The sequence below is a fragment of the Hetaerina americana genome, unplaced genomic scaffold (assembly GCF_022747635.1).
Source record: "Hetaerina americana unplaced genomic scaffold, ioHetAmer1.1.p SCAF_9, whole genome shotgun sequence".
NCBI classification, from domain to species: domain Eukaryota; kingdom Metazoa; phylum Arthropoda; class Insecta; order Odonata; family Calopterygidae; genus Hetaerina; species Hetaerina americana.
In genome coordinates, this window is record NW_027287538.1 from 50,878,759 (window position 1) to 50,891,547 (window position 12,789).

Consider the following 12,789-nt stretch of genomic DNA (forward strand, 5'->3'; position numbering starts at 1 on the left):
ACCAGAAAATTCGCTGATGCGCTCGTCATTTCATTCTAATGAAATCGAGTTCTTTTGTTTCAGAGATCAGTGTTGTGTTTTTGTTAGATTACGGTTTTGGTCGTCCTGGTAATTCAAGCGACTGTTGTGTATGTATGTATTCCAGTCTAAGGGGGATGGCGAATGAGTTTTTTTGAAAGAAAGTTGTTTTTATCTATTGCGTATTTTGTTCAGGCGCTGCTAAAAGTTTGCGAAAATGCCGGCCGTTTTGGTTGAAAAGCCTAAACGGAATGAGGCGATGTGGAATGCATTGCGAGCACATATTATTCGTGATAGGCAGAAGAAAAAGCAAGGTGTGTTTAGTCTGTATGCCTCTTCACCGTCATATGAAGTGTTTCCTTTATTATCGTTATAATTCATTTCAGAGCAAGAAGCCGATGCTGAAGTTGAACGTCAACGTAAAGAACGTGAGCGACAGCAGAAGCAAGATGTTATGACTCTTGGTGAAACGAGAGAACAGATTTCTCATCTAGAAATCAGACTCTCCCAGTTAAAAGAGGAAAAGCATCAGCTATTCCTTCAGCTTAAAAAAGTTCTTAACGAAGATGACATTCGTCGACGCCAGCATGTGAAGGAATCAAAGTAATTGAATATAGAGTCAAGAATATGCTTCTAAACTTTGACCAGCGTAGATTTTATATGTTAGCATGAAATAGGGTAAAATTAAGTCGTTTTGGCAAGCCATAATCATTGATAAATTTGGGTGTTTTATTAGTGTCGTAGCTTATTGGAAAGGATTATGTGTGTATCGTTATTTATTATTATTTTTATTATTTTAGAATTACGTTGCAATTAGGCGATTTTACTGGTGGCAACGGTCAAGTTTGGTCAAAGATAACTCTTACAACGAAAATTACATGCATACACCCACTATAAAAACAGATAAGAGACAAAATATTTTTCCATACTATGACACTTCCACATCACATACAAAATGCCGTCCACATCACATACAAACAATATTTTAATAACTACAATTAAGTTTATTACCCAGTGGCTGCTTTACATTTATACTTATAACTTCTAAAATTGGATGGAAAGGGCTCAAACAAACCTCCAGGCAGCTGGTTCCAATCAATTATAGTTCTATTTAAAAAAGAGTATTTTCTTGTTTGTTTTTTGCGTCCTTATTTTTATTGTGAAACTATGGTCGTTTTCCCCTTAAAGTTAGGCTTTTCTATCTCTTTCCATAAATCTTCCCACACTTCGTCCTTTTTAACAATTCTATACATCGTGCCTAACCTACTCCTTTTTCTTCTGTTTTTCAAACTCTCCCATTTCAGTATATCTAACATTTCTGTGACGCTATCTGTTCTTTTGTACCTTCCGAGTACATATCCTGCTGCCTTTCTTTGAACTTTTTCTATCTTTTTAATATGTCCCACCTCATATGGATCCCATTCTATGGAGGAGTATTCTAGGATAGGGATAACCAGTACCTTATGTGCTTTTTCTTTTGTGGCTACGCTACTTCCTTTTAAATTTCTCATTACCCAATGCAATACTTAAAATGCCTTCCGTGTCAAATTATCTACTTGGACTCCCATCCCTAGTTAAATAAATGCCTAAATATTTGCATTGACTGGTACATGGGATTATTTCTCCAAAGAGGGTGTAAATTACCTTTTCTGCATTCTTTTTATTTGAAAAATTTATATGCTTACTTTTACTTATATTAATGCCCATATTATTATTTGTAACCCAGTCACCAAGGCGATCGATGTCATTTTGTAATAGTTACATCATTTCCAAATCTCTGTGGTTTTACATTGCATGTTTTTTTATCTCGTGAATATGTCTTTCTTGGCGAGATACACCATAAAGGATGACATTAGAATCGGAAAATTTAATGACTGTTGGCATGACAAGCCATGGAAAGCCATTTAATCTTGACTTCGGCTTTTCTTTGCAGTGAGATGATGAGTATGCATGGTGGTTATCCGACTGGTGCCGTGGCCCTTGGTTCTGGTGGGCATCCACAGATTTTCCTTCAGCCAAACATGTCATTGGCTGGACGTATGCCACTTTACAAAGGGCCCTCTGGTCATGGCCATAGCTTATTACCTCCCCTCAGCCAATATGAAGTGCTTCCCAATGGTGCCGTGATGGTAAGTGGGGAATTCTACTAATTATTTCAGTCATGGGCATGTATCTGCTAGTCCAATATTCATGGTTACGTTATCCACTACCTACCATGGGCAGAAAAATGAGATAAGCTGTTCATTAGTGTTAAAACCTAATATGTAAAGTAGCTCTACCTTGTTGAAACTACTGTATGTTGATGCTATGTTCACATCTTTTACTCATGGTACTGATCAGATTTTGACTCCACTTGGTTTCCTGTGTTCTCTTTGTTTCTATTAAGTGCTGCATTATTGAAGTTGTCCTTTGTAATCAATTTGGTTTAGCATAGCTCTCCCCTGAGGTCTTTTATAAGCTGACATATTTAACTCTAGCATAGCTGGGTGAGGGGGCAATCAGCCCTGGTTGGTACTTTTGGTCCACAATAGTGAACAGGAAGCCAGGATATAAATTACTGGAAATGGCGTAAGATTGTATTCTCATAGATAATGAAGTCTCTGTGGGCATACAAATTAAATTCATTATGTTTATTGAATTCTAACTTTCAAACCTATTTTTTTTTCGAGTCTAATTTTTGACATTTTGGCAAAATATTTCATACATTTTTACCTCATCTCAGTGATAGTGAGTCTGTTAAAAATTTGCTGTCTCTATAAATACATTTTTATTTATTTTTGCCCTTTATACTTTAATGTTTTAGTAGTATTTTACTGGGTTAGGATAGGTTTTAATGGACATTGACACTAAACACTACTGTACTCCTAAGCTCCAAATGACGCTACTTAACCACAATAACTTGTTCTTTAGCTCTGTATACTTTCTGCCTCCCATAATTGCATCCAAAATGCCAATTTTTTCCTCCCTCCGCCTCACTTTCTCAGTATTCTCCCTTCTATTACCGTCTTCAGTGTCCCATTGCCACTCAGTATCTCCTGCATCCACCCGTCCTACTATCTTCAAATGTCTCTCAATAACCGTCTCTTTTCCCCCATGATGCCCAGAACTTTAAAGTTAGTTTTTCTTTCCACCCACCTTATTTTACCCATTCTTCTCCAAGCTCACATCTCAAAAGTCTCCTATCCATGCCTAGCCTTTTGCCTTTTTTACATCTTTTTTAAGGTGTCTGCCAATCAATTCCCCCTGTCTTTTAAAACTCTACTAAACATAGTTATTCTTATAATCTCCATAATACTCTGTATATTACCTACTGTCACACTGAGCCTCCCCTGATAAGACAACCTGACCTCCTCTTCTGCAATTCCCTTCTTTAATTCAGTGTACTTTCTACCTCACTTTATGTTTGAATCCCTTCAACATGCCCATTTTTTTCTCCCCTACCGCTCTTGCTTAGTATTCTCCCCCTCATTGTAGTCTTTAACATTTCAACTCCAATGAGTATAGTCTGCATATACTTTTCTTGCCTCCTTTCCATTCTTCCCAACAACCCTCTCCCGTCCTCTACCTTAGCTAGAACTTCATTTGTATTCATTTAACCTTTTTTATCCCTCTTGTTGTCCATGTCTTAAAAGCCTTGATATACACGTACTATCTCGCCTGATTGACCAAGTTTCCACTCTGTACTAAACTATGCCAAGGGATATATTTTCATTTGGCCACTAAATTAATTGTAATACAAGCTGACTATTTAAGGCAACTGAATTTGACAGAAAGCAGATGGCACTTTGTGTGGATAGCCTATTTTATTATTGAGTATATTGTATTCTTGTGTATGTATGTATTACAAAAATTAATGAAATAGTGATAGATTAATCTGCGACCCTTTTTATTTTAGGGTGCTCTTAAAAGAGCTCGTAGTCCTTCTCCTCCTCTCCAAGGATACCACCAGGGTTATGGTTACAAACCAGGGACTATGGCCGCCTACCCACAGCAAAGTAAGTTTGTTGATCCCAGGTTAGCCTTACCTGATGAAATTGTAACAGCATACTTCTTATTTGTTTTCTTTTCCTCTCAATTGCAGAAGTGGATGATGGCCGCAGGGGACATGAGTATGTTCGGGCTGTCCTTTGGAACAGTGAGTAGTAATCTAGATTATGTGGGATTGTTCTCAGATCTAAGCAAATTTGATGGCATATTCAGGGAAAAAGACTTCTACAGTCTACATAAAAGTGCAGCACTCTTTTAATGAAGTACCTCTTAATTTGTAACTCTGTCTATCCACTTTTAATAATAATAACATTAACAAAAACATCTTTTAAGTTAATATTTTTTTAAGCAGGGCTAGGTAGTGCTAAGAATCTGGGGTAAAATTAGCCTAGGATAATTAGTGTCAGCGAGGACTACTGACGTCACCTTTGTATTTTAGACCTGGAGGTGATTTTTGAGCCATTATTTTGGAAAAAAAGTTTATCTTGTATGCTGTATGTGTTTCCTCCTCAGAAAATATTGCAAAAGACAACTAATATGTATAAGTGAAAATGATATTCAGCCTTTTTAAATATCTATCCATTCCAATAATGGCTCCAGTATTTTCACAAAATCCTCCCACATGCTTTCCCAAAATATCGTGCTTAACCTACATTTTTAAACTTTTTTATTGAATTAATAATGCAAATTGTACTCATAATGTTTCATCCAGTGTACTATATATTAGAAACTTGGGTTCATGGGCATTTTTTACGTGACATAATTAATGTGAGAAACTGAAGGAAAAGTAGCTACAGGAAATTCAGTGGCGTTACCTGTTTGTGTGCACATAAAATGCAAGAATTACCAAGAGCAAAAATCAATTGCTTAGATAAGGATTCAAACCTCAATTTACAGCGGAGGGTTGTCGTCTGTTGAGCTACCAAGTCATTTGAATTTTTCTAATTCAGTTTTAAATGTTTAAACATTGGCTTTAACTTTAAATAACAAGATACAATTCAAATGAGTATATGCCACATACTCATTTGAATTCTGCTAATGAGATATACTCATATCTAATGATAGGAAAGATTATATTTTCTCATTGATAATGGTGTGGGAAAAGTTAAATGAGTGCATTGCCTTCCAATAGAGAGTATGGGAGCGTATTATTTTGATTATTTTTAATTTCCAAAATAGTTAGTTCTTTCCCAACTTCGAGTGTAATAGTGTTACATAGTTTATGTTTAATTTTTATGCATCCATCATTTAGCATGTATTTCTATTGCTCATAAATTCTTGTCCTGTTCTTTCATTATTCAGAGAATTCTCCATTGACACCCTACCCACCATCGCAGCCTCCTGCTGGGAGCAGTGGAGCATTTTACTCACATGCACCAGTTGGTGCCGGTGGGGGTGGCAGTCCCCAGGTGGTGGTGGGCAACACCCCACCCGGCCATCCTCCACAGCCTCACTCACACCCTGTTGCCGTGGGTACTACAGCTGTCTCCTACGTGCCCTCAACAGCTACAGCTCAGACTGTTTACACATATGCTGGCCCCAGTGCTCATCCTCAGTATGCCCAAGCTCCACCAGGGACCCCAGCCCCCCCAAGGGATGAGGCAGCAGGGAAACATCTACCACAGCAGCCACAGGCCCAGCCAGTGCCCACTGGTGGCAACAGTGGTGCTGGTGGCGTGTACTTGAGTCACGTGGGTGGTCCCCCTCGGGGCATACCACCACCACACAGCCAAGGTAAAGTGGCCTGGGTCAGAGCAATGTATGTAACTTTCAGCCTCAGAGCTGAGGATGTTTCAAATCGAAAATTTATTCAAATCCCTACTTCTATCAAAATTCAAATCATCCGTTATTTTCGTAATATTTTGAATTTTGATTCCTTTTTTTGAATTTACTCTGGTGATTGAATCCAAAATCCATTTTATAAACTTTATATTTTAATGTATCTGCCGATAGTTTTCCTTACAAAAGTTTGTTAGGCATTGAGTCAGAATTATTCAAAAGAAAATGCAGGCCATTAGGTTCTTAGTACATATGAAGGTAAAATTTAAACCTTAAAGTTAGGGTACATAATCATGAGCTGATAAATAGAATTATTCACCTATTGCAAATTGTTTTGTATGATAATGGCAAAATAGTAAGTACCTCAGAAGAAGAATTGCATGAGGTAGCAAAGCATTTATAAAAAGAAGAAAGGCTACAATAGGGACCGCCATTAATGACATAAAGGAAGAAATTGTAAAAATTGAATGTGGAGTGTAATATTGTATGGCTTGGAAACTTTTGTTGAGGCAATAGAATAAATGTAGAGGGAAAGTTTTTGAAATGTGGGTGTGGAGAAGCATAGAGAAAGGAGGTTGAATTGAGGAAAAGCAAATAAAAAAGCACTACTTGTTTCTGCATTTGTGGGTTCTCCATCCACGTTAGTTGTCTTCAGTTGATGACAGTTTTACTGGCCAAACTGCCTGTGTCTTCAGGTTGAAGATTCACCTTCCACCTGAAGATGCAGGCAGGATGGCCTGTGAAACTGTCATCACCCGAAGACAGCCAACGTGGATGGAGAACCCGGAAATGCAGAGACAAGCAGTTCATTACTGCTGAAACCTACATATGAATTTTAAAGAAGCACTAGTTGTTATAGGAGTAGAGCAAATATATTGTTGAAGGAAATTCAAAGAAGGTAGGAAAATTGGATGCAGAGCAATTGAATGCTAAAGACTGTATTAGAGGTAAGAATGGTCATTTGTCCAGAGGTAGGAAAAGAATAGATGTGTCGAATTGAACAAGGATAGAATATGTAGAATATGGAAAGTATATGTATAAAGTTGTAGAATGGTTTATTGTATTTAAGGTTATTTTGTTGACTGTTGTCATGTCTGATGAGGCTTAGAAGCATAGTAGTGGCTAATCTCTTGCTCATCAAATATCTGTCTTAACCATTGTCGACTACCATTGATAAAAATAACACAGGTAGTAATGACAAAAATCCTTTTTTTTGTCTCAAGACAATCAATCTGAAAAACAGTTAATGCAAGGCAACCCTGCATCACCCCTGTGGTCATTAATTATGTAAAATTTATTAAATTACTGCAAGATTTACCTTAAAGAGCATCTTTTATTGTGGATCATTCAATTTTGTGAAAGACCATTGTTTCAGTAGACATAGATGTCCACAAAGAGTTTAGGCAGTCCACCAAGACACCAAGAAAAAACTTATGTAACTGAGTATGAATGAATGTGTATTCATGATTTGAGAGGAAAGTGTGATGTTCAAGGTAAAACCAATTGTCATCAACTATTTCGTACAATGAAGTTACATCTTGCCAGATTCCTGCTCCTTAACAATCTTCTGCTGTTACTTTTTTCAGCGTACGTTGGTCCAATTCACCAGCAGCAACCTTTGGAACACGTGGGCACCAAGAGTGCCTCCGCTAACTTCCCTGTGAGTGGCTCTGGAAGTGGGGTTGTTTCTGAGGCAGACAAGTATTATTCCATTGGGCCTCCTCCCCCACCCCAGAGCTCAATGGCTGGCATGGGTGTTGGAATAAGGCCTCCAGCATCACATGTTCCCATGCATGCATCATCTCTCCCAATCCAGCAACCATCTCAGGTAAGTTCTCACTCAGATATTTCATTGATATACAATAGGAGATCAGGCTGGTGTGGTGGCTACTGTACTGGCTTCCAGTACTGACCTCACAATTTATTGGAAAAAATAAGCTGTAATCCAATGTGCTATATTAGCGGATGACTCCGTTAAAAGTTACTGTTGCGGCATCTCCCGCAGTTTCTTTGGAATTTGTCAAAGGGAAAACACCATAAGTGTTTAAAGTTGGCTTTAACCTCGTGGACAGTGGCGCCTCGCGCACGACTACGAATGCATGTGACATTGTATGTACGGTATTTCGTCATAACATCTAGTTCCTTTAAAAGACCCAAAATTTCAGAGTTTAAGAGGACGCCTCGGTAGCTTAAGTGGCTAAAGCACTCGACCGGATATTGAGGGATCTGGGTTCGAGTCCCAGTCAAGGCGAATGATTTTTACGCTCTGAAATTGTTGCATTGAAATGCACATTAGCGGATGACTCCGTTAAAAGTTACTGTTGCGGCGTCTCCCGCAGTTTCTTTGGAATTTAATTAAAATGTTTATTCATAGATGTTTACTATCTTAGACATATGCAAAATTTACTTGCAACCCTTGTCATGTACATGCAATAAGACTGAACTGCCAACCTGCCCTACTGACAGTAGATTCAATCAAGTCAACAGTAGAATGCCAGAAACCAGGAATAATTGGAAGCAGAATTTTTTTAATAATGACAAATGGTGTTATTCATGGATGCATTAAAATTTCCCAGAAAAAAAATTCTGTTGAATATGTCAGTTTTGAGGGATCCCATTTATTTTTGAATGCTTTCTCAATTCATCAGGAATTCACATCTTCGACTGTCCGATTCAAAATGATAGATAAATTATGAACTTTTTGGAACTATGATTCACTAACACTTTTGTCTGAGAGCAAAGTATTGTACAGATTTTGAATACTTCATAAATGGCTAACTGTAATTCTTTGGTGTAGATTTTTTTCTTTGGCTGTTAAAAAGAAAGAACCTCTCAAAGGGACTAAAAACAAGATGATATACAGTGGAACCTCGCTAAAAGAGCACCTTGCATAACAAGAAATTCATGTTACAAGAAAAATTGTTGATCCCAAAAATGATTTGCTTAGCAAGTGACTTTTCACGTAATAAGTGGCAAGGAGAGGGGAATGACCAGAAAAATTGCACACCTCCTACTTCAGTTTGTGTTCAGCACCAGTTCGACTTGTCGCGTGGTTGGCGGCCGTGACATAATTGGTGGGAGGGTAGCACAGAATGAGAGAGTCGTATTCGGTTTATGAGTCTTTATTTAACCCTTTTCAAGATATGGGGTTCAGGCACCAGGGAGTAAGGACGAGCGAGCACTTATGGGTGTAGGGCGTTTCGGGCGTGGTTGTATGCTAGGCCAACGGACTCGAAGGCGGCACAGAAAGTCAAGAGAGGTGCAGGGCCAGGTTGGGTGTCTCTGGTGTCTCAACCGACGGGCTCAGAGGCAGGTGAGGAATCGGGAAGGGAATGGGTCCCTGCTCCAGGATCGCCTTGCTTTATAAGGATCGCCTTTCGTGGGGAGGGATGACTTCAAAGTAGCTACATTGTAGCAACAAGGGAATAGGGTAGCGGACATTGTCTTGTCTTAGTTTCCGAGAAACCCGCACTACATCACCATACATTGTTTGGTATGCTGGGGGTTACTCCTTGGGAGAGTTAACCAATAGTGGAGGCTTCTGAGAAACCCACACTACAGACTAGCATCTTTAGTGTCACTAGTGAGCACACATTTTGCCAAACTTGTGTTTAGAATTATTATTAATGATTCTTTGGTGTAAAGTTTTATAATATTTTGTGCATAATTTTAAAAATGACCCTTAAGAAAAATCTGTCACAGAAGAAAGTCACAAAAGAATAAAAATAACAGGAGAAATGAAAAGTAAAGTCATTGAAAATTGGGAACAAGGTGTTAGCATTGCTTATATAGCACGCCCATCAACAGTCAGTCGACATTTACTATTTGCATTTTCTTCAAGAACAAGGACAAAATTAAGGAGATAAATGCTTCAAAGAGAGTGACAAGAGTGGCGGTGCAATGGGCACGTATTCTATATGTTGTGGAAAGGTTACTGCTCATGTGGATAAAGGAAAAGCAGTAGCAATGTGACACTATTAAGGAGGATATCATTTGTGAGAAGAGGACAGTGATTTTTGCCAACCTCTTTCGAAGATATCAGGGTCATCAACTGCTGAAGAAGTATTTAAGGGGAGTCGAGCATGGATCAAGAAGTTTATGAGAAGAACCGACATCCACGACATTGTGAAGCAGCAAGCTCTGAGTCATAGGAAGCAAAGCCCTTCATCGCTGACCTCAAAGAAGTCTTAGATTCTGAGGGTTACTGGTCCGAGAAGGTTTTTAATTGTGACTATTGTGTTATAGCTAATGAAAACCTCACCAAAAACAAAGGAAGCTACAAGTATACTGTCTGTGCATGAATTATGATTAAATATGGACTCCTTTAAGAGATATCCCTGATATGCAAATCTGTATCACAGCCCAAAGATTATTATTTTTTTTCACAAAACAATGCTTACAGGTGTGAAAATCATCTCTGGATCAAAAATTGCTATAAAATGTTCTTAGTTCTTTGTGTATTAATTGTTTTGCACATTTCTGTCATGCTAAAAATGGTACCATTCCAGTGATGCTTGGAGAAAAGGAACATTTGACAGCAACTGATGGGAAACTTGAGGTCTGTCAGTGTGGATCTGTGGTCCAAGTCAAATCTAGAATTCTTCATGAAACAATCCACAAATTATGTATCACATAAATACATTAAATTGTTATAAATTAAAAAATGGATAATAAAAATTTGAGGGACCTCTAAATTAAATTCATAATCAGATTAAATAAAGTGTGGGTCGCGGCCCAGGGGATAGAGCATTGGACTGCTGACTGGAGGGTCCTGGGTTCGATTCTCGGGTGAGGCACTCTGGGCATCTGCAGCTCCACCAAAGCTAAAGTGATTTCTCGGGTACCAGATCTTCCTGGGAAACCATAACCGGCACAGGGAAAGGAACTGGCCCCCCCACCCTGATGTGTGAATTTCACACGTCGTATAGGGCTTAGTACTGGGTGAACTCTACCATCACCTGCCGAACTGACCTTCGGGTTGATTACTGTGTTTATGGTTTTTTTTATAAAATAAAGTGTGTTCAAGTTTTGTTGTGAAAACATTTTGGGGAACTGTGTTTACTTTTCTCCTTCACTCTCTTTTCTAAATTCTCCAGTATGCTGGTTTTATAAAAGCATTTTATATTTTAAATTTATGATGAAAATTGATTTCTAGGTGCCATCTTTAATGATAGATATATTTATTTTTCTTGATTTTAAAGGGCACAAAGACAGGAAGCATTACTACTGGATATCCAATAAGGGCACAGCAGTCACCCCATGTCACATCTGGCAGTTACGTGTCAGCTGTTTCCACACCACATGTAAGTAAAAATTTGCATGATATATTTTAGTTTATGTTGTTAACATTAAATGTACCTTGATTGCCACTGTTTATATTTCCTCGACGACAAAAATACTTCTTGAAATAGTATGACTAATTTTAGAATGTGAAATGGTATTATATTGCGACATAATATTGGTACATGGTAATGGTACATAATATTTTATTACACAGGGTGTGGCAACATGACTTCTTTTTTAGAATGGCAAAACGGTTTCATAAAAGGAAGTTATGTTACAGCACTTTGTACTAGGGCTGACCAGAAAATTACTTCCATTTGCGTGTACTGTACGAAGTAATGGGGGGGCCAAATGTTTGCTGTATTGACATATACACTAAGGTAGTATGCCTCGAGCTGCAGTGTTTGGAAGGCCATTTCAATCATCGTTTGGTTGCAATAGTGAATCAAAATGAACAATGTAGTTGTAAATCCTGCCAAATGTAAAATCTGTTTAGTGATAAGGTTTTTACTGGCTATAAACTTCAAAGCTGCTGGCATTCATCAGAAATTTTTGCTGTGCACCAACTAAGTGATGAGTAGCAGTGTGGTGCATCAGTGGTATTCTTAGTTTAAGAGAGAATGGACCAATGTCCATGATGTCCAAGAACTGGCCATCCGTCAGTTCATCTGTCGCAAAGCTAAGCCGACCACTACTGTCCTTATCGTGAGCATTGGTGTGGAAATTTAAATGAATGCATGACTGCCTCACTCCGCCGCCACTAATTACCCCATCTTTGTACACTTCACAGAGTTGCCCTTGAATTTCATTTGGCTTGTTGTTTTTTGCCAGTAAAAACCTAATCACAGATCGCACTTCACAACTCGCAGGATTTTCTACTGCAGCAGACATTTTAGCAGTTTGCCGTGTTTTTATTATTATAATTAATTTTTCTCTATCAGGAAGCAACATAATTTAATTCTTTTGCATTATTCTTGTCTAACAGAGTGTGTATGTGAGCCAGGCACCAGGACCACGACTATCCTACTCACAAGCAGGCCCGCCACCACCCCACGGTGCCAATCACCCGCCACCCCAACCCCCTCCACATGGACGGTACAGTGTGCCTGGACTCCAGAGAGAAGTCTGAAGTTTGCGTTGACCTCCTATTTGGCCCAATCTACTGTTGTTTCTGAGACAAAACTTGGTAATGATTGAATTAGTGTCATACATGATTATTTATGAAACAGACCAATCATTATGTGAGTCTTTAAAAGTTTATATCTTTGGTTCACTGTTGCATGCATATTACAGCCATGCAATTCATGTGGTAAAGTTTTTTTTAAATATAATATCCTGGTGAAGTGATAATTTTTGTTGTTTATTGGCCAGATTTATAGCATATATATTGGATTAATAATGTACATATGAATTGTATCACCAAAACCATTCCAAGGAGAATAAATATATGATTTCCTTGATTCAAGTTTTATATTTGTTCCCTTGCTTTGTTGTTTTTTTTTATTCTCTGAGATAAATTCAGAATTCAGGAAATTTATTTGAATCTCAGGGAATTCCAAGGTCTGAGAAAACTTAAGTAATATCTTTCAGAATAGGGTAGCAAAGGCCTAAAATCAGATCAAGAAATTATAGAATTAGAAATTAATGAATAGTCCTTGTCTCTGGGCTTTAAGTAATTTGTCTCCTTACTCTTGCCATCTGTAATCACCAATGGTTTTCAAG

The 12,789-nt window shown here is 38.2% G+C and overlaps 1 protein-coding gene across 2 annotated transcripts; it reads left to right on the top strand.

The window, feature by feature from the left end:
• Window positions 1–76: 76 nt before the first annotated feature.
• LOC139698743 (G protein pathway suppressor 2) lies at window positions 77–12,527 on the top strand. 2 transcript variants are annotated; one of them, XM_071597646.1, is made up of 10 exons: window positions 77–132; window positions 214–332; window positions 405–621; window positions 1,952–2,147; window positions 3,914–4,013; window positions 4,100–4,153; window positions 5,308–5,739; window positions 7,371–7,612; window positions 10,986–11,087; window positions 12,053–12,527. In XM_071597646.1, exons 2-10 carry the CDS (start codon window positions 236–238, stop codon window positions 12,194–12,196), a joined length of 1,584 nt encoding a protein of 527 aa, XP_071453747.1. In that variant the 5' UTR covers window positions 77–132; window positions 214–235; the 3' UTR covers window positions 12,197–12,527. The 2 variants fall into 2 exon arrangements, with proteins under 2 accessions (XP_071453747.1, XP_071453748.1); XM_071597647.1 differs by lacking the exon at window positions 77–132 and having other exon boundaries at window positions 152–332.
• Window positions 12,528–12,789: the final 262 nt, after the last annotated feature.